Genomic DNA, 21,473 nt, shown 5'->3' with positions numbered 1-21,473 from the left:
CTAAATAAAGCAAAGCACCCCCACACCATCACACCTCCTCTTCCATGCTTCACGGTGGAAATCACACATGCAGAAATAATCCGTTCACCTACTCTGCGTCTCACAAAGACACGGCCGTTGGATCCAAGAATCTCAAATCGCAGGCTGTCAAATCAAAAGGCACTCCTTCGATAAAGTTGTTTTGACTCAAATGAAAACATGTCATTTTCACAAGGTTGTGGAGTAACATGTTCAACTACTTATTATTGGCTCGAATTCGGGTTGTGCCTTTAGATTGACAAAATTAACAATTAATGCAAGAATTTTTCACTTCTTAAACCCCGCCCTGGTCTGCTTGGTTTGTTTCGCAAGCGTTCAAGAAAGTCTTGTGATGTTGCGCCTCTTGGTTCAGAAATTCTGATGTAACATTAAGCCTGTTAGAAGACATTTACAGGAACAATGTACCGGAATCCTAGTCTCTCAGCCTGTATCTTTGGTGCTAAGCTATCAATACTAGTTAGCTAAGTATCTAAACCTGCTGCATCTGAAATAACTATCGTTTAAATGTTAAATACAGCCTCAGTGACTGTTCAAGCAAACAACAACACTGGAGGCCTATTGGAACTAATACAAAGTATGAAGTTTACAAGTAATTAAATACAAAAAATATAGGCTATTTGGAAAGGACACAATGGCTGCAACTTTGGTCGGTGATGGTGGGAGTGGTTTTGCCGAATGGACCCATAGGTGTTTGAGCCTTGAACAACAGAAAAATATTGAGTAACTACTCTCATTCTACAGGTTTTTAAGCATCTAGTTACAGACGTTAGACTAAGACATCCAGAGCAACACATAGCAGGGAGCTCCAATATGATCAGGAAACTAGACCGGTTATATAGATCGCTGAAAATGACTGTCAATCATTTCTTGTATTAGTCATCTCAGGAATGGTACTTCAAAAAGGTAGCAGAAGCAATTTCCGGTTTAGCTCCTCACTAAACAGTCTATAGACATGAAATCCTAAAATTACACAACTGAGTAGGACAAAATAAAACCACCAAAACTCGCAATCGAAAAGAAAATGGCAGTGAAAGCAAAGATCCAAGTCATCTAACCAAAGGTAGTAACTGCAGGCAAGAGCGAAATGGATTCAATAGGGTCGGTTGTTTGAAAAGTTCAAATGAAAGTCTATTTTTAAATTCCTTTTCAAATAATTTGTTCTGCTTTTAAATTAGTTCTGCTCCTTTTGTTTACAAATCTACAAACGATTCTCTCAACATCCATCACGTCTCTCATTCTTCACATTTTCAACTTTATTTCTGATGTTTACGATTTATTTTAAATTCAATACTTAAGGCGTGAAATTGACCCCATATTTTTTCCCCAAACAATATACAATATTGTTGCATTCCCCCCACAACATCATAATAAAACATCAAGGGCGTACACAACTGAAAACTGCTCCCAAAAAAACAGGACACTGCCCTTGCCACCAAACTATACTTGATTTTCAGCACAAATTGAAAATACATTTATGCAAACAGTATGATAAATCAATTGGCACATATATGTATTATTGGCGTGTCATCATGCATTTGTCAACTCTGGACAAACGACAAAGACAAGACAAAAATAGTGGGCTGGGAAATGGGTTGCTTGGTCATTTCACCTACTGGCTCTACTTCAAATTTTGCAGAGAAAAGGTCTGCAATGAAGTGGTTTCCACTATTGGACCATGTGAAAACGCACTTGTATACGCCGTTTAAAGATCCTGTCTTTAGTCAGACAAGAAAAATCTGACAGGATATGTTGAGGGTATACCATGAATAAACAAAAAGTACTGTCAGTCACTATAGTTGAAGCATCCAGCAGTCTTCTGCCCTGCCTTGATACTTCAGAGTAACAGCAGAGGGCGATACAGCAACATTAAAAACTGAATATGGACCAGAGTTATTAGGAAGGTGTTATTGATCATAGTTTATGAAAATGGGCAAGGACATGGGTGAGGTCAAAACAACATAACTACATATAAAGAGTTGATCTCCACTATAAACAAAGGTTTAGAAACTCCAGCAATCCCAAACATTTCACAGAAAACAGCATTTATGCTTTAAAACAGGTCAAGCAGAGAGGGAGGCTTGGTAGGGGGAGTCGCCAAGGTAACATGTAAAAACAATAGTGGGTATTACAGCGAATAATAAAAATAAAAAAAGAACATTCAAACCCATCCAATGTATTCATCCAAGATATGAGGGGCTTTTCCAACCGTTTCAAAATGACAGTGAAAGCGTAAAAAGTGCACATTGTCCACTGATTCATATCAGTAAGGGTTTAGGGGATGATGGCGTGTGCACACACACACACATATATGTGGAGGCGGGGAGAGGAGTGTGCGTGTTACGTGCTCTTCATCATCTTCCTCTTCTTCAACAGCCTCTCTCGCCAGTCATCGGGTAAAGCCTCAAAGTTTGCGTTCTTTCCAGCTTTTCCCCTGCAACCCAAAAGATAAAGGTAGTAAGAAAGATTATTTTCACAAAAAAACATATTAGAAGTTGTTAAAATATACAAAAAGTATGTTTGACTTTCTCTACCGCACCGGCTATGAAAAGCCAACTGACATTTACTCCTGAGATGCTGACCTGTTGCACCCTCTAAAACCACTGTGATTATTATTTGACCCTGCTGGTCATCTAGGAACGTTTGAACATCTTGGCCATGTACTGTAATCTCCATCCGGCACAGCCAGAAGAGGACTGGCCACCCCTCAGAGCCTGGTTCCTCTAGGTTTCTTCCTAGGGAGTTTTACCTAGCCACCGTGCTTCTACATCTGCATTGCTTGCTGTTTGGGGTTTTAAGCTGGGTTTCTGTATAACACTTTGTGACATCGTCTGATGTAAAAAGGGCTTTATTAATAAGATTGATAGAAGTTGTCCTCGTCAGAAATATTGCTTGCAATCACAGTAGTTCAGGGGAACCACTTACGTGAGTAGCTGCTGCTGTTTCCACTCCTCGATGCCCCTCTTGTTGAGCTGGTCCCTGTCCTCGTCACTGGAACTAGACTTCTCCTCCTCGTCCAGTTCCTTCTGGATGCTCTGCCACTTCTTCACCAGGGACGGCATCTTCGTCTTGCTCTTCTTCGACTGGACACAGCAACCAGGGATGTGGGGAAGGGGAATAAAGGAGACAATGGGGGATTGTCATTTAAGAGCGTCACTGTGGTTCGATACAACTAGGAGAAAGCTTTCAATTTAAATAGTTATTACATCGAATTAGACGGTGCAAATCTTGTACCATCCTTTTTCCTTATACAATGGCATCTGTTCTATGCATTGATAAGTCAAAGACGCCCACCTTATCCTTCTTCAGTTTCTTGGTCTTGTCCGTGGGCAGTGTTTTAAGCCCTGTGGGGTCCAGGGTAGAGGGGGGCTGAGTGGGGGGTAGCGGGGGGCGAGTAGGGGGAGGTGGGAGAGGTGGGGCCGCAGGTTCAGAAGGCAGTGGAGGTGCAGCTACCGCAGACACTCCCCAGTAGGCAGCGCCTGACATCACAGGGGCTGAGGACACAGAAAGGAACACAAAAAAACTTTATGGTTTGCAATTAAACAGCCAAACACCTATACAGAGATACACTAGGGCCCTACATGTCCCATCAGAAAAATCATTCAATCCCAGTAATTCAGTACAGGTCTGTGAAAGTTATCAGAGTCCTGCTACTTTAAAGAATCATGTTATCATGAAAAACCAGCAGGCACACCGACTCGATGATGATGATATCATAGCTTTTTACCTGCCGTGGCGGTGGTCTGTGTATAGAGGATGGCGCTGCTGCCGATTGTTACTGCCTTGGTCAGCTGACCTGCTCCTGAAGCTTTGCGTTTCTGACCCTTACCCAGGGAAGCTGTAGACTCCACAACCTGAGTGAAGACAAAAAAAAAAGAAGCTTACAGTAAAAGCTTATGCTAATGTCCAACAAAATGCTCGCTATCTCCCATCAACAAAAAAAAATGGTTTGCAATCACAGTAATTCAGTGCAGGTCTGTGAAAGTTATCATTGAGAGAGTCATGTTAACATAAAAACCAGCAGGCACACTGACTGGTACTTGACAACTGCTGGACAAGGCTGTCATCTAGAAAGTGTGCTTGGTTAGTCTATTCACAAGCCTACTGAGATGAGACTTGAGGTCTGGATGTGTAGAACGGTCCCATACCTTCATGCCGCCGACACCCAGGGGGAGGGGAGGCTCTGTTCCTGGTGCTGGAGGCTCACAGTCATCATCCTCCATCTCTACCTCCTCTATCTCACCATCATCCTCCAGGGGAGGAGGAGGGGGCGGGGGAGGCGACTCCGGGGGTGGAGGGGGAGGCAGGGGGATGTCGGACGGGGGAGGGGGCTGGTCAGGGGGAAGTGGGGGCTGAGGCATAGTCCAACAGGAGGGAAGGCTAGGCTGAGGGGGGACGACGGGTGAGAAGACTGAAGCTCCTGCAATGATAGACAATGTATAAAATGTACCCATTTTCTTTGTCAGAGGGGAGAAGTGAGTAAGGTTCACCAAATACTGACTATTTAGTAACATATGACCGTGGCAGGTTCCATAGCGCAAGACCTGCTAGTTAGTTACTAAGCCTTATGCTCATGCATGTCCGTCTCCCTTCAGGAAAATAGTTTGCAATCACAGTCCTTCAGTACAGGTCTGCGAAAGTTCTCATCGAGTCATGCAACTACCCAACTAGCGTGGTTAAGGCCAAGCGATAAATCTGGACCTAAAGATAGAGGCTGTCACTCAGGAGAAAATAAGGGGATTTTAAAAGAATGGTGAGGGGTCTTGAGAACTGACCTGCAACTGCGAGCCCACCAGCGGGTACGGGCGGGGGTTTGGGTTCCCCCTGTATGGACGTGGTTTCTGGTCCTTCCTCCTCCTCCTCCTCCTCCTCAGCTGGGAAGTCCCACTGGGAGGCATTGGTGCGGTCATTGGTATAGAAATACCTCCTGTGCTCTCTAGGAGGGAGAACAGAGATACAAGGCAGAGTCTCAACAGCTGGCCTTATAACTAGCTGAGTCGCAGTATACCCTGAGGGGGGGGGGGGGGGGGGACTGCCCCGTAGGGGGGAGGAGAGGGGGAATGTTGGGCTGGACAGCCAGGTTAGCCATCCAGGAGAAGAGCCAGATTGGATCATGATGGGGGACATTGATGGTGAACCCACCTTAACTTCCTTAAAACCAAATCAACAAACCAAAACCTATCAGCTCGGGTCCTGCAAAGTTGATCGTCAAAGCAGTGTTCAGAATAATGGTCCACATAATGGTTGTCATGACAACATACAGCCCCCCAAACAGAGATAGATGCAAAAGAGACAGTCATCAATTCAACAACCTTTTTTTATTTTTTTTACATCAGAACTATCTATACATTCAGTCAATCAAGGAATAAAAAGTAAAAACAGGAAACATATGAAATAGAGTTGGTCTGACCTGCTGGGTCCTCGTCAACGCTCCGTCTTCGCTTTAACTGATGTTGTTTTTGACACTCCTCGTTTCCGGGGCTTCAATCTGTCACTCATTTCGCCCAGCAATGCATTCTGGGGGTTGTAGTCCTGTAAAGTGCACACAACCACCTTCCTAGCTACCGTACCCCCGTTCCACTGACTGGACCCCCCAAACAGTCTACAGAGGGCCCCCCAAAGACAAGAGCCAGAGTCTGGGCTATGGGTGGACAGGACAGGGGTCCCATCTCCACATCGGGTGGTATAGTGTTAGGGGATCAAGCTGGCCTGTATGGCTGCTCCCATATCACCACTGACAGTGCCAGCATTGCATCACAGAAACCTTGAGGGTCTGTCTCTGTTTCATTTTATCCACTGGGACTGGTTAAGATTTCCCTTATATCAGGTTAAACAGATGGCGACCCCAGCTCTGAGGGGGTCGTGGTCACACTGGGTTTGGGGAGGTGGGGGTGTTTAGAGATGTTAAAGGTAAGGAGCGCGTACCTGTCCCAGTGGCAGGACCAGCCTTTAGGGGCGGCGTTAAGTTCGTAATGTTTTATGTGCTCGGCGGCTTCCTGCAGCCTACGGCGGAGATAGATCCCGTTCAGAGCCCCCTCCCGCCAGTCAGCGATCCGCGTCTGAGAGGGAGAGAAGCATGGGGAGGGGAGAACAATGACGGTTAGGCATGTACATTTCTTTTCTAAAATGATGTTATAAAATTAATTTCAAAAAATAAACATCACCCATCAGAATGATCAATTGCAGTCATTCAGTACAGATTGTTATGTAAATAGGCGCTATTTCTATTTACAGTATATTCTTGTTTTTTTATTACCATTTGTATTATTTTATTTGACTTAGTCCTGCATGTTGGTGCTCAAAGGTTGTACCCTGCAATCACACCTGCAAATGTGACTAGTAAACACAATCTGAAAGGTCTGTGAAAATTCTCACCATTGAGAGTCATGCATCTACCTAACTAGTGTGGTTTCTAGGCCAAGATAATCTAATCTGGACCTAAAGATATAGGTTTTCACTGTGACTGGAGGTAAGCTATAATAAACAGGTCATGGTCATCTCACCTCAGTTTGTAACAGAAGCAGCTGGAAGTTAGAGATGGTTTTCTTGTTGATCCCTAAGAACTCCATCTTGCTGGTTAAGGTGTTGGCAAGTTCTCCGATCTGAAACTGATCATTCAAAAGACAACAAAATTTAAAAAATGTTATCCACCAGTTATTTTATCACTCCGGGGTTTTCCTGCTCAGGCTCTACTACTGAGTTAAATCGGTGTGGGAGTAGTTAAAAAGGTTCCGTACCTTGAGCTCCGGAGTTTCCACCTCCTCTTTTGGTGGCACGTTGGTTAACGTATTGTCCCCGGTCTCCATCTCCTGCTCTTCCCCGGCCTTCTCTGGGACTTTGGAATGTGCTGCAAGACACACAAGAGGACTAGTATTAAGATGACGCCTACACATTTGTAATAGAGTTGGTCTATGCAGCATATCAGATCAGAAGACCTAGAGAAGTGTTTACATTTTAGGATGAACCACATCAGAAAAATCTAATGATATAAACTGCCAAGAATTTGTGTATCCGGACCAGATCGCACCCCAACTGTTCTCCAGACACTCACTTGTGTCGGGGTCTTCCCGTGTATCTGAGCCCCTGCTGTTTGAGTCGGGGCTGGCTGCTCTAAGGAAGACCGTCTTCCACTTGGCCTTCTTCAGGAGCAGGCTACAGGGCTCAGGGGCCTCCTGACTTGCCTCAGAACAGGGGCTGGAGCCCCCCACACTGCCGTCACCCTCCTCCAATGCTCGTAACTCAGCCTAGGAGGCAGAATAGCAAAAAGAGAACAAATGTTCATGTTCAAGTCATTGTAAACAATAACTCCCAAAGGTACACTTAATTCTGCAAGTATTTAATTGTCAACATTCTGGTCTGTGACCTTTTCAAAAGAATCACAACATACATAGTGCACAAAACATTTAGGACAAATTCATTATATTGAGTTGAACCCCCTTTGCCCTCAGAACAGCCTCAATTCGTCAGGGCATGGACACTACAAGGTGTCGAAAGCATTCCACAGAGATGCTAGACATGTTGATTCCAATGCTTCCCACATGTGTGTCAAATTGGCTGGATGTCCTTTGGGAGGTAAACCATTCGTGATACACACTGGACACTGAGTGTGAAAAACCCAGCAGCGTTGCAGTTCTTGACACAAACCGTTGCATCTGGCACCTACTACATACCCTGTTCAAAGGCACTTAAAACATGTGTCTTGCCCATTCACCCTCTAAATGGAACACATACACAATCGATGTCTCAAGACTTAAAATCATTTAACCTGTCCCCTCCACCTACATTAAACTAAGTAGATTTAACAGGTGGCATCATAGCTTTCACTTGGATTCATCTGGTCAGTCTGTCATGGAAAGAGCAGGTGTCCTTAATGTTTTGTACACTCAGTGTATAAACTCAATTGAAAGAGATGTCAATGTCAACATCCCTGGTTTAATAAAGGATGAATAAAAACTTAAGCTGACCTTTTTCCTCTCCAGAGCCAGCTCCAGCTCCATGGTGTCCTCTTCCGTCTCCTCTTCCTCAGAGTTTTCCACAGACTGGTTCCTGCTGCGCTGGTCTCTCAGGGGGTGCGTGGGGGTGTCTGGCTCATTCAGGGGAGGAGCGGGGGACCCTGGCAAGCTATCCTCCAGACTGTTCCCCTTCTCCTCCAGCCCTCCTACAAGCCTCTTTCTCCACTTCTCCTCCGCTTCTTTCACCTCTGCGGGGATGAGGGGACCGAGGAGGGAGGCGGCCACACCATGACGCTCCTCTTCTTCACTGGTCAGGGCAACCACGCTCTCCATCACCTCCTGTCAGAGGATAGACACTCAGAGTTATAGACACACATACACACCAATGAATGGATAGTTGAGTACTTAGTTTGGTTTAAAACTAAATCATTGAGCCCACAAAAATACTCAAATAACTCGCCTTCTTTTTTGTCTTCGACGTCGGAGCACTGACGGCAGTGGAGTGTTGTTCAACATGGTAACCTGCACTCTGTGTAGCTCCGTTGCCATTGACTGTTGAGCTACAGGGGATGAAATAGAAAACAGGTGAAATCTTCAACTCCAAGTAGAAAATACACATTTCAGAGTCATGCTGTAAAATACAAAACCACTCGTGTATGACTAACATTTGTATATTATTATGTAGTACCATCCATTTTTACACTTCACCTGTCTGCGTACTGCTGCAGGCCTTGCACCTGGTGTGCCAGGTAGTAAGGCAGCTGCCAAGCCACCTCATTGGTTTGAGTGTTCCAGTAGTAGTAACAACCTGTGTTGTCATCCCACACCTCCTGCCAGTCACCCATCTCCAATCCTCCAACTGGTGGACAGGAAACACAAATAAGGAAGGAACTCCAGTTCTTCAAAAATACACACTTAACATATCACAATCCCAAACAATGGCTAGGCTAACTGCTACTTCTCAGGTAAGTTTATGCAATTCATGAAATACAAAAAAAAACGGTCACCTCCAGCTAGTGAAGTATGGGTATCATACTGGAAGTCCGCCCCAGTGCTCTCCGGCTCTGTCCCAGTCTCAGAGGCATGTTGCTGGGCTTTGGGTTCTGGACGTGGTGGGGTGGGGGCTGGGGCCGACAGATCCCCTGTGGGCTCCTCTGAGCCCGGCTGTGTGGTGATGGCATCAATTTCCTATTGGGGGTGGGGGGGGCAGTGATTAAATTAGGTTGTCGAAGGACACCACCTGTCTAAAGACATGAACAAAGCAGAGAAATACAGGCCTACACGAGACAATCGCAGGTGTATAGCATTCTAAGACAACTAGGAAAAGAGCCCTGATGTCACCATAATATTGTAGAAAAAGAAAGATGTATTTGATTTTTTTTGTTATAAATTTGAATTTTCCAAGTTCCAATACGGTTATAAAATGTACGACATAAAACAATGGGTTTAAAGTTAAAATGATGTCAAGGCCATAAGTTATATTTTCTTCAGTGAGAAGCTATTTCAATGCTGTGATGTGCAGAGAAGGATTTACACTACCAATGTCAGTGATACAGCTTAAAGGGAAACATAAACAGTTCATCACATCACTGACTGACTCTGAGGTAGGAACACAGCCGACCGAGAAAACACTAGGAAACAAACAGAAAAACAGCATTTTTATACTGACGGCCATGAAGTTGGCGAGTATGTCTGCAGACTGGTTGTGTTGGGTCCTGATGGTGGAAGGCGGCGAGTCTGTATCCTCTTCTTCATCACTGTCCTCATAGGCCCCCAGGAGGGACAGACCCTCTGGGAAGAAACACAAACGGGTCAGGTAATGTACTGTTCGTAGGCACCTATGCTTGTGTGTGTGTGATTAGTAACCTGAGACCTGAAGACATTTTGTGTTACCCCCCCAGATAATGCATAGGCTTGAGCTCAGCTAGCCAAGTACACCTCAACTCCACGATACCATATCCGCAGAGTTGAGTGCAGATGAGATTTGAGTGAACCTCTGACTCACAGTGCAGTCAATACTTTAAAAAAATGTTCATTCTTACAACCTTATCGTGTACATATGTTTGTCCTCTGTTGCGTGTCTTTGTTTACTGAAATCCAGAACTTTTAATAAAATGGTAATAAAATAAAACCACTGACTGTTTCCTCAGATTCAAATCGGAACATGCACATTCACACTCAGTTGCCATTAGAGCAAGAGCGACAATGAAACAGTCAGTGGTTATATTTGATTAACGTTTAGTTAAAAAGTATGGATTTTAGCTAACAAAGAATAGCCATGCAACAGATGACAAACATAGGTACACGGTAAGGGTGTAAGAATATTTTTGAAATTGACTGCACAGCGACTCGAGTCAGAGGTCCACTCCAAAAACACTTGCGCTCAACTCCATGGACATGGTATAGTGGAGATGAGATATAGCTACTTGGCTAGAGCTCAGCAGGATGACCGTCTTATGGCAGGATGACCGTCTTATGGCAGGATGACCCAGGTTTGAACACAGTCGTTCACACAAGCTTGCAAACAAACGGGTACATTAACGAAGTTACACACAAGTTATATCTTACCTGTGGCCTTAACTGCTGGGATCCTCATTTCTGTTGTTACTTCTCTCAGAAGACTGTATCCATCACCGTTACCTTCGTGTTCGTCTGCAGAACAGGCATCAATGCAATTGTCAAAGTAGCTGAATTATGTAGCTATATATGTGGTCTGGATTGACCAGAGGCCTCAATAGAGTGAGTCTATTAATTTGTAATCAACAGTAAGCAAACGTTACCCTTGATATGCCTAACTAGTTCGCTGGTGTATGCATCGAGGCGTTTGTTCACGAAATACACAGGCCGCGCGCCACTACAAATCGTTATTTGACCAATATGCTAACATGCTAGCTGGCTAGGCTAACTAGCTAACACTATTTAGAAACCTAAAAACACCAACATAAATAAATAGCATTGGTATACTTTGTTTCGAAAAGAGCAACCAGTTATTTAAATATAGTAACCAAGTCAAGCAATGCATATATTTCCGGAATATCGGTAACTAACGTAGCCAGCTACATTTTGAACAACTAGCTAGGCTACGTCACCGGTGAGGCCAATTAGTTAACATTAGGCTAGCTAGCTAGTTTCTCTTCAGTGTTGATCAGTAGAAAAATGGGCCCGATTTTGAACGAATCATCCACCAACCATAAACTAAAACATAAAATATGATGGTGTTTTTACCTTCGGAACCTAAAGCGTCTTCTCTTCCACCGCCTGTCCCGCTTCGAGGTGGGGAAAGTTGCAGTATTGTTCTGCGTCCTCCTGTTCCTGTGCGAGTTTTCTTTCCCATCGCTGGTCTGTGTAGCGCCAATGCACTATCCCATGGAGCCAAGGTGTTGCTGCTTGTATCGTTGGAAAAAAAGAAGAATCTATCCATATCCGGTGTCAAAGGGAGGGGAGGATTTATAAAAAAATCGTATATGTTTTTGTATCTTGCATAATATCACAGTTGCAATGCTGTTTTATAAGACAATTTGTGTATTTCTTATATTTCTATTGCATGTGTATTGGGAACATCATGTTGAACGAGGGACCATCCTAAGGAAGTCCTGTAGGCATTGTCTCTAGTACACAGTAGTATATTTGATCAATTGAATTTGTAAATATTTGATTGCATTAAAGTAGTAGATTCACCATGAAGTACATTCATATGTTTGCAACATTTCAGTTTATTTAGAAAGCCTGTCAAGATAAAAATCATCATCTACAGCATGATTTGTTTAGGCTACATTTGTTTTTCTTGTTTAAACCTACTACTCACTCTCAGGCAGGGTTGGGTAGATTACTTTCTAAATGTAGGCCTAATCTATTACAGTTACTACCCAGATAGCACATTTGGTTCCTTGGAAGTTGTGGGAAGGTACGCTTTTGGTTTCCCATTGGTTCTTGGAACAAAGCCATACATTTATTGATCTGTAAAACATTAACTCAAATCAAATGTATCTATAAAGCCCTTCTTACATCAGCTGATGTCACAAAGTGCTATACAGAAACCCAGCCTAAAACCCCAAACAGCAAGCAGTGCAGGTGTAGAAGCACGGTGGCTAGGAAAAACTCCCTAGAAAGGCCAGAACCTAGGAAGAAACCTAGAGAGGAACCAGGCTCTGAGGGGTGGCCAGTCCTCTTCTGGCTGTGCTAGGTGGAGATTATAACAGAACATGGCCAAGAAGTTCAAATGTTCATAGATGACCAGCATGGTCAAATAATAATAATCACAGTGGTTGTCGAGGGTGCAAAAGGTCAGCACCTCAGGAGTAAATGTCAGTTGGGTTTTCATAGCCGATCATTCAGAGTATCTCTACCGCTCCTGCTGTCTCTAGAGAGTTGAAAACAGCAGGTCTGGGACAGGTAGCACGTCCGGTGAACAGGTCAGGGTTCCATTGCCGCAGGCAGAACAGTTGAAACTGGAGCAGCAGCACGGCCAGGTGGACTGGGGACAGCAAGGAGTCATCAGGCCAGGTCGTCCTGAGCCATGGTCCTAGGGCTCAGGTCCTCCTCCGAGAGAAAGAAAGAAAGAAAGAGAGAAAGAAAGAAAGAGAGAGAGAGCATATTTAAATTCACGCAGGACACCGAAAAAGACAGGAGAAATACTCCAGATATAACAGACTGACCCTAGCCCCCCGACACATAAACTACTGCAGCATAAATAATGGAGGCTGAGACACGAGGGGTCAGGAGACACTGTGCCCCCGTCCGACGATACCCGCAGACAGGGCCAAACAGGCACGATATAACACCACCCACTTTGCCAAAGCATATCCCCCACACCACTAGAGGGATATCTTCAACCACCAACTTACTATCCTGAGACAAGGCCCGAGTATAGCCCATGAAGATCTCCGCCACGGCACAACCCAAGAGGGGGCGCCAACCCGGACAGGAAGATCACGTCAGTGACTCAACCCACTTAAGTGACGCACCCCTCCTAGGGACGGCATGGAAGAGCACCAGTAAGCCAGTGACTCAGCCCCTGTAATAGGGTTAGAGGCACAGAATCCCAGTGGAGAGAGGGGAACCGGCCAGGCAGAGACAGCAAGGGCAGTTCGTTGCTCCAGTGCCTTTCCGTTCACCTTCACACTCCTGGGCCAGACTACGCTCAATCATAGGACCTACTGAAGAGATGAGTCTTCAATAAAGACTTAACGGTTGAGACCGAGTCTGCATCTCTCACATGGTTAGGCAGACCATTCCATAAAAATTGAGCTCTATAGGAGAAAGCCCTGCCTCCAGCTGTTTGCTTAGAAATTCTAGGGACAGTAAGGAGGCCTGCGTCTTGTGACCGTAGCATACATGTAGGTATGTACGGCAGGACCAAATCAGAAGATAGGTAGGAGCAAGCACATGTAATGCTTTGTAGGTTAGCAGTAAAACCTTGAAATCAGCCCTTGCCTTAACAGGAAGCCAGTGTAAAGAGGCTAGCACTGGAGTAAAATGATCACATTTTTTGGTTCTAGTCAAGATTCTAGCAGCCGTGTTGAGCACTAACTGATGTTTATTTAGTGCTTTATCCGGGTAGCAGGAAAGTAGAGCATTGCAGTAGTCTAACCTAGAAGTGACAAAAGCACGGATTTGTTTTTCTGCATCATTTTTGGACAGAAAGTTTCTGATTTTTGCAATGTTACGTAGATGGAAAAAAGCTGTCCTTAAAACATTCTTGATATGTTCGTAAAAAGAGAGATCAGGATCCAGAGTAAAGCCGAGGTCCTTCACAGTTTTATTTGAGACCAATGTACAACCATCAAGATTAATTGTCAGATTCAACAGAAGATCTCTTTGTTTCTTGGGACCTAGAACAAGCATCTCTGTTTTGTCCAAGTTTAAAAGTAGAACATTTGCCGCCATCCACTTCCTTATGTCTGAAACACAGGCTTCCAGGGAGTGCAATTTTGGGGCTTCACCATGTGTCATCGAAATGTACAGCTGTGTGTCATCCGCATAGCAGTGAAAGTTAACATTATGTTCCTGAATGACATCACCAAGAGGTAAAATATATAGTGAAAACAATAGTGGTCCTAATACAGAGCCTTGAGGAACACCAAAAATATACAGTTGATTTGTCAGAGGACAAACCATCCACAGAGACAAACTGATATCTTTCCGACAGATAAGATCTAAACCAGGCCAGAACTTGTCCGTGTAGACCAATTTGGGTTTCCCATCTCTCCAAAAGAATGTGGTGAGCGATGGTATCAAAAGCAGCACTAAGGTCTAGGAGCACAAAGACAGATGCAGAGCCTCCGTCTGATGCCATTAAAAGGTAATTTACCACCTTCACAAGTGCAGTCTCAGTGCTATGATGGGGTCTAAAACCAGACTGAAGCACTTCGTATACATTGTTTGTCTTCAGGAAGGCAGTGAGTTGCTGCGCAACAGCTTTTTCAACATACATGATTTGAGAGGAATGGGAGATTCTAGCTACATATTGAACTTCCATCCTCTCAGGCCAGGGGCAAAATGTAAGAATTTATGGTTGGATCAGAATCTCTGTAATAATATTTGACCAGTACAGACAATTAAGTAAAACCACAAGTACAAATCCCTATCTCCATCCATGGCTAATTTAGGAAATATCAAGGCATAAGGCGAGACCCAAATGCAGACACAGAGGCAGATGGTTGGAGTCTTACAATGTTCATTAATACAAAGTGTCACAATTCCGATGTTGGAAATGAAGGAGTCAGGTGCAGAGAGCAGGGAAATAATGATCAAGTGGAAATTTATTATTTCACCCAGAAATAATCTCAGAAGCGGCTACGCCACACAAACAACGGGCGCGTCAAAATTACTGTCCAACATGAATAGGACCGAATCCACTATACAAAAACACACCACCACAACAAACAGAATAAACAAGCCCGCACAAAAGTCGGCGGGCCAACTGGGTTTAAATAACCCCCTACCCTAAACACAAAACAGGTGATACCAATTAGACAAACCTAAATGAAAACAGAAAAGGGGATCGGTGGCAGCTAGTAGACCGGAGACGACGAGCGCCGAGCGCCGCCCGAACGGGAAGAGGCACCATCCTCGGCGGGATTCGTAACAGTACCCCCCTCCCGACGCGCGGCTCCCGCCGCGCGCCGACCCCGGCCTCGAGGACGACCCGGAGGGCGAGGAGCAGGGCGATCCGGATGGAGGCGGTGAAAGTCCCTCAAGAGGGACGGATCCAAAATGTCCCCCACCGGTACCCAGCATCTCTCCTCCGGACCGTACCCCTCCCAGTCCACGAGGTACTGCAGGCCCCTCACCCGGCGTCTCGAGTCCAGGATAGTTCGTACCGCGTACGCCGGGGACCCCTCGATGTCAAGAGGGGGCGGAGGGACCTCCGGCACCTCATTTTCCTGAAGGGGACCAGCTACCACCGGCCTGAGGAGAGACACATGAAACGAGGGGTTAATACGATAATAAGAGGGAAGTTGGAACCTATAACACACCTCGTTTATCCTCCTCAGGACTTTAAATGGCCCCACACACTGCGGCCCCAGCTTCCGGCAGGGCAGGCGGAGGGGCAGGTTTCGGGCCGAGAGCCTGGTGCGAACACAGGGGCCTCACTGCGGTGGCGGTCAGCGCTCCTCTTCTGCCGTTCACTGGCCTGCCTGAGAGAGTCCTGGACTGCCCGCCAGGTCTCTCTAGAGTGCTGTACCCACTCCTCCACCGCAGGAGCGTCGGTCTGGCTCTGATGCCACGGAGCCAGGACCGGCTGGTACCCCAGTACACATTCAAAGGGCGACATGTTCGTTGATGAGTGGCGGAGTGAGTTCTGGGCCAACTCCGCCCACGGGACGTACCTTGCCCACTCTCCTGGCCGGTCCTGGCAATACGACCTCAGAAACCTACCCATTTCCTGGTTCACTCTTTCCACCTGCCCATTACTTTCGGGGTGATACCCAGAGGTGAGGCTGACCGAGACCCCCAGACGCTCCATAAACGCCCTCCACACCCGGGACGTGAACTGGGGACCTCGATCAGATACGATGTCCTCCGGCACCCCGTAATGCCGGAAGACGTGGGTAAATAGAGCCTCCGCAGTCTGTAGGGCCGTAGGGAGACCAGGCAATGGGAGGAGACGACAGGACTTAGAGAACCGATCCACAACGACCAGAACGGTAGTGTTCCCCTGAGATGGAGGAAGATCAGTCAAAAAATCTACCGAGAGATGAGACCATGGCCGTTGTGGAACCGGGAGGGGTTGTAACTTCCCTCTCGGTAGGTGCCTAGGAGCCTTACTCTGAGCGCATACCGAGCAGGAGGAGACATAGAGTCTCACGTCCTTAGCCAAGGTGGGCCACCAGTATTTCCCCCTAAGACCCCGCACTGTCCTCTCAATCCCCGGATGACCCGAAGAAGGTAGTGTGTGAGCCCACCGAATCAATCGATCACGGACACCAAGCGGTACGTACCTACGGCCAGTCGGACACTGGGACGGCACAGGTTCTACCCTCAACGCCCGCTCGATGTCCGCGTCCACCTCCCATACCACCGGGGCCACCAGACAAGAGGCGGGAAGGATGGGAGTCGGATCGATGGGCCGGTCATCCGTGTCATAGAGACGAGACAGCGCGTCGGCCTTAGTGTTGAGGGAACCTGGTCGGTAAGAGATCGTGAATCTAAAGCGAGTAAAGAACATGGCCCACCTAGCCTGACGCGGATTCAGTCTCCTCGCCTCTCGGATATACTCCAGATTGCGGTGGTCAGTCCAGATGAGGAAAGGGTATTTAGCCCCCTCAAGCCAGTGTCTCCACACCTTCAGGGCTTTTACCATAGCTAGTAACTCCCGGTCCCCCACATCATAGTTCCGCTCCGCCGGACCCAGCTTCTTAGAAAAGAAAGCACAGGGACGGAGCTTCGGTGGCGTGCCCGAGCGCTGTGATAGCACGGCTCCAACACCAGCCTCGGACGCATCCACCTCCGCTATGAACGCTAATGAAGGGTCCGGATGCGCCAACACGGGAGCCTCAGTAAACCGTGCCTTCAACTGGTTGAAGGCTCCCTCTGCCTCGGCCGACCACCGTAGACGCACTGGCCCCCCCTTCAGCAGTGAGGTAATGGGTGCCGCCACTTGGCCAAAACCCCGGATAAACCTCCGGTAGTAATTGGCAAACCCTAAAAACCGCTGCACCTCCTTTACCGTGGTCGGAGTCGGCCAATTACGCACGGCGTTAACGCGGTCACTCTCCATCACCACCCCTGAGGTGGAAATGCGATAACCCAGGAAGGAAACGGCTTGTTTGGAGAACACACATTTCTCAGCCTTGACGTATAGGTCATGCTCCAGCAGCCGCCCAAGGACCTTGCGCACCAGGGAGACATGCGCGGCGCGTGTGGCAGAATAGATCAAGATGTCATCAATATACACTACCACACCCTGCCCGTGCAAGTCCCTGAGAATCTCATCTACAAAGGATTGGAAGACGGCTGGAGCATTCTTTAACCCATACGGCATGACGAGGTACTCATAGTGGCCTGATGTGGTACTAAACGCTGTTTTCCACTCGTCTCCTCCCCGAATACGCACCAGATTATACGCGCTCCTGAGGTCCAGTTTTGTGAAAAAACGTGCTCCGTGGAACGATTCCACCGCCGTAGCGATGAGAGGTAGCGGATAACTAAATCCCACTGTGATTGAATTTAGACCTCGATAATCAATGCACGGACGCAGTCCTCCCTCCTTCTTTCTCACAAAAAAGAAACTCGAGGAGGCGGGTGACATGGAGGGCCGAATGAACCCTTGTCTCAGAGCTTCCGTGACATATGTCTCCATAGCCAACGTCTCCTCCTGTGACAATGGGTACACATGACTCCTGGGAAGTGCAGCGTTCTCCTGGAGGTTTATCACGCAATCCCACCGTCGATGAGGTGGTAATTTGGTCGCTTTTTTCTTACTAAAAGCGATAGCCAAATCGGCATATTCTGGGGGAATGCGCACAGTGGAAACCTGGTCTGGACTCTCCACCGACGTGGCACCGATGGAAACTCCCACACACCTACCTGAACACTCCTCTGACCACCCCTGAAGAGCTCCCTGTCTCCAGGAAATGAGGGGATTGTGAATGGCTAGCCAGGGAACCCCCAACACCACTGGAAACCCAGGTGAATCAATAAGGTAGAAACTAATCTGCTCCCTATGATCCCCCTGCGTTACCATGTCCAGCGGAATCGTGGCCTCCCTGATCAGCCCTGACCCTAACGGTCGGCTATCTAAGGAGTGCACAGGGAAAGGTGGGTCTATCTGCACCAGCGGAATACCCAACTTACGGGCGAGTCCGCGATCCATAAAACTCCCAGCTGCGCCTGAGTCTACTAGCGCCTTATGCTGGAGAGAGGGGAAAAACGCAGGGAAAAAAATAACCAAAAACATGTGACCGACAGGAAGCTCTGGGTGAGTCTTGTGCCTACTCACCTGGGGTGACCGAGAAGTATTCCGCCTGCCATCTCTACTCCCAGAGGCACTCCTCCAGCACCGGTCCGAAGTGTGTCCTCTTCGGCCACAATAGGTGCAAGAGAAGCCACCTCCTCCGGCCCCCCTAGATGCAGCCCCTCCCAACTCCATCGGAGTTGGAGGGGGAGGGCTGGGAGGTGGAACTGACAGGACCCCCTCTGAACGCCCGCGGGCAGCTAGCAGGTTGTCCAGTCGTATTGACATGTCAATAAGCTCATCGAGGGAGAGTGTAGTGTCTCGACAAGCTAGCTCCCGACGGACGTCCTCCCGAAGACTACATCGGTAATGGTCCATCAGGGCCCTGTCATTCCACCCCGCACCAGCAGCCAAGGTCCGGAACTCCAACGCGAAGTCTTGCGCACTCCTCGTCTCCTGTCTGAGGTGGAACAGTCGCTCACCCACCGCTCGGCCCTCCTGAGGGTGGTCAAATACGGCCCGAAAGCGGCGGGTGAACTCTGGGTAGTGGTCTCGAACCGAGTCTGGGCCGTTCCAGACCGCGTTAGCCCATTCCAGGGCTCTACCCGTCAGACAGGAGATGAGGAGGCTAACACTCTCCTCTCCCGAGGGAGTCGGATGAACAGTAGCCAAGTAGAGCTCCAACTGGAGCAAAAACCCCTGGCACCCAGCCACCGCTCCGTCGTACTCCCTCGGGAGCGCGAGACGCAACGCGCCTGAACCAGACGCTGACGTGGAAGGAGTAGGTTGCGACGTCCGTGAAGGAGCTGGGGTAGACGTCGGGAAACCACTCCTCTCCCATCGCTCCATCCTCTCCATCATCATGTCCATCGCCGACCCAATCCGATGGAGAACGGCGGTGTGATGGAGGACACGCTCCTCCATCGATGGAAGAGGGGTGGTTGCTGCTTCTGCTGACTCCATGGTTTTGGTGCGGGCTTCTGTCACAATTCCGATGGTGGAAATGAAGGAGTCAGGTGCAGAGAGCAGGGAAATAATGATCAAGTGGAAATTTATTATTTCACCCAGAAATAATCTCAGAAGCGGCTACGCCACACAAACAACGGGCGCGTCAAAATTACTGTCCAACATGAATAGGACCGAATCCACTATACAAAAACACACCACCACAACAAACAGAATAAACAAGCACAAAAGTCGGCGGGCCAACTGGGTTTAAATAACCCCCTACCCTAAACACAAAACAGGTGATACCAATTAGACAAACCTAAATGAAAACAGAAAAGGGGATCGGTGGCAGCTAGTAGACCGGAGACGACGACCGCCGAGCGCCGCCCGAACGGGAAGAGGCACCATCCTCGGCGGGATTCGTAACAAAAGAGGTAGGCAAGATAATGGTTGTGGACAGGCAAAAAGGTCAAAACCAGATCAGAGTCCAGGAGGTACAGAGTGGCAGACAGGCTAGTGGTCAAGGCAGACAGAATGGTCAGGCAGGCGGGTACAAAGTCCAGAAACAGGCAAGGGTCAAAACCGGGAGGACTAGAAAAAGGAGAATGCAAAAAGCAGGAGAACAGGAAAAATGCTGGTTGACTTGGAAACATACAAAACGAACTGGCACAGAGAGACAGGAAACACAGGGATGAATACACTCAAGGGTTTGAGTGAGAGGTCTAACTGGTTCTCCAAGTGGCCACATACCTCTCCAAACTGTGCAAAGTGCCTAACACGGAACCCAAACCGGCTGCGCGCGTGCGTCATAGTGCATAAATGTATTTTGTCCCCCCACACCAAACGCGATCACGACACACAGGTTAAAATATCAAAACAAACTCTGAACCAATTATATTAATTTGGGGACAGGTCAAAAAGCATTAAACATTTATGGCAAAATTAGCTAGTTAGCTTGCACTTGCTAGCTAATTTGTCCTATTTGGCTAGCTTGCTGTTGTTAGCTAATTTGTCCTGGGATATAAACATTGAGTTGTTATTTTACCTGAAATGCACAAGGTCCTCTACTCCGCCAATTAATCCACACATAAACCGGTTGTTAGGAGTGTGTATTGGAGGCGAAGTCAGGTGCAGGAGAGCAGAGTGTAGTGAACAGGCACACTTTTTATTCCGGTCAAAATGACATAAAATGTGCCCAAAACACGGAACATAAACAAAAAGTAATGCGCGTAACAATATCCACAATAACAAAATACACGTAACACAAACAATCCTACACAAAGACATGATGGGGAGCAGAGGAATAAATACATATGAATTGACTTGGGAATGAAAACCAGGTGTGCAGGGAACAAGACAAAACAAATGGATACATGAAAAATGGAGCGGCGATGGCTAGAAAGCCGGTGACGTCGACCACCGAACGAACAAGGAGAGGAGCCAACTTCGGCGGAAGTCGTGACACCGGTCAACCGAATTGTTTCTAGTCATCTCTCTTCCTTCCAGGCTTTTTCTTCTCTTGGCTTTATATTGAGATTGGCAACTTTCATAAATTAGGTGTATTACCGCCACTGACCTCGTTCGTCTTTCAGTCACCCACGTGGGTATAACCAATGAGGTGATGGCACGTGGTTACCTGCTTCTATAAACCAATGAGGAGATGGGAGGCAGGACGTGCAGTGTGATCTGCATTAGAAATAGAACTGACTTTTATTTTAGCCCTTGGCAACGGAGACGCTCGTTGGCGCGCGCGAGCAGTGTGGGTGCAATAATTGAATAATATAGATTTCTAAATTTATTTTACAACGCGAGCGGTGTAGTCAGCCTGTAAGTAATTCCAATGCACTAATATGACTCAAGGAAAGAGTCTTCAACCATAAGCTGCTTTTTTTTTTTATAGCTCTACTAGCTTTGCCATTGGGGAACTGAAGCAAGCAGTTTGTAGTTTTTTGTTTGGAACACAGCCCTGAATCCCCACCATCACACAATTACTTTTGTGTTTACGCAATCCAAAAACGTTCAATTATAAATCGCAATCTGGGACAGGTGGGCATCATTTGACAGATTATTGAATTGCCAACATGGCTAAGTTATAAAATATGATTTTACAATGTTTGGCTTTCAAAAGCCAAACAGAT

At 47.1% G+C, this 21,473-nt stretch overlaps 1 protein-coding gene across 1 annotated transcript; it reads right to left on the bottom strand.

Annotated features, from left to right (window-relative positions):
• Nucleotides 1-1,269: 1,269 nt before the first annotated feature.
• On the bottom strand, nt 1,270-11,391 carry LOC120066147 (formin-binding protein 4-like). Its single transcript, XM_039017300.1, has 17 exons — nt 11,214-11,391; nt 10,557-10,640; nt 9,658-9,779; nt 8,996-9,176; nt 8,697-8,847; nt 8,449-8,548; nt 8,001-8,327; nt 7,088-7,280; nt 6,774-6,883; nt 6,540-6,644; nt 5,962-6,095; nt 4,812-4,972; nt 4,185-4,456; nt 3,764-3,890; nt 3,331-3,530; nt 2,962-3,119; nt 1,270-2,470 (listed from the first exon to the last, which is right to left on the bottom strand). Exons 1-17 carry the CDS (start codon nt 11,320-11,322, stop codon nt 2,377-2,379), a joined length of 2,628 nt encoding a protein of 875 aa, XP_038873228.1. The 5' UTR covers nt 11,323-11,391; the 3' UTR covers nt 1,270-2,376.
• Nucleotides 11,392-21,473: the final 10,082 nt, after the last annotated feature.

Source organism: Salvelinus namaycush, chromosome 21, assembly GCF_016432855.1.
Source record: "Salvelinus namaycush isolate Seneca chromosome 21, SaNama_1.0, whole genome shotgun sequence".
Taxonomy (NCBI): domain Eukaryota; kingdom Metazoa; phylum Chordata; class Actinopteri; order Salmoniformes; family Salmonidae; genus Salvelinus; species Salvelinus namaycush.
Note: the sequence above shows the minus strand (reverse complement) of the source record. Positions and strands in the feature narration are given on the sequence as shown.

Excerpts from the sequence above, each read along its gene's own strand:
- LOC120066147 (XM_039017300.1), bottom strand. The coding sequence starts at position 11,322 with ATGGGAAAGAAAACTCGCACAGGAACAGGAGGACGCAGAACAATACTG. Across the intron at positions 4,457-4,811 it reads TGGTGGGCTCGCAGTTGCAG|GAGCTTCAGTCTTCTCACCC; the intron begins GTCAGTTCTCAA and ends CTATCATTGCAG. Across the intron at positions 2,471-2,961 it reads AAACAGCAGCAGCTACTCAC|GGGAAAAGCTGGAAAGAACG; the intron begins GTAAGTGGTTCC and ends TTTGGGTTGCAG.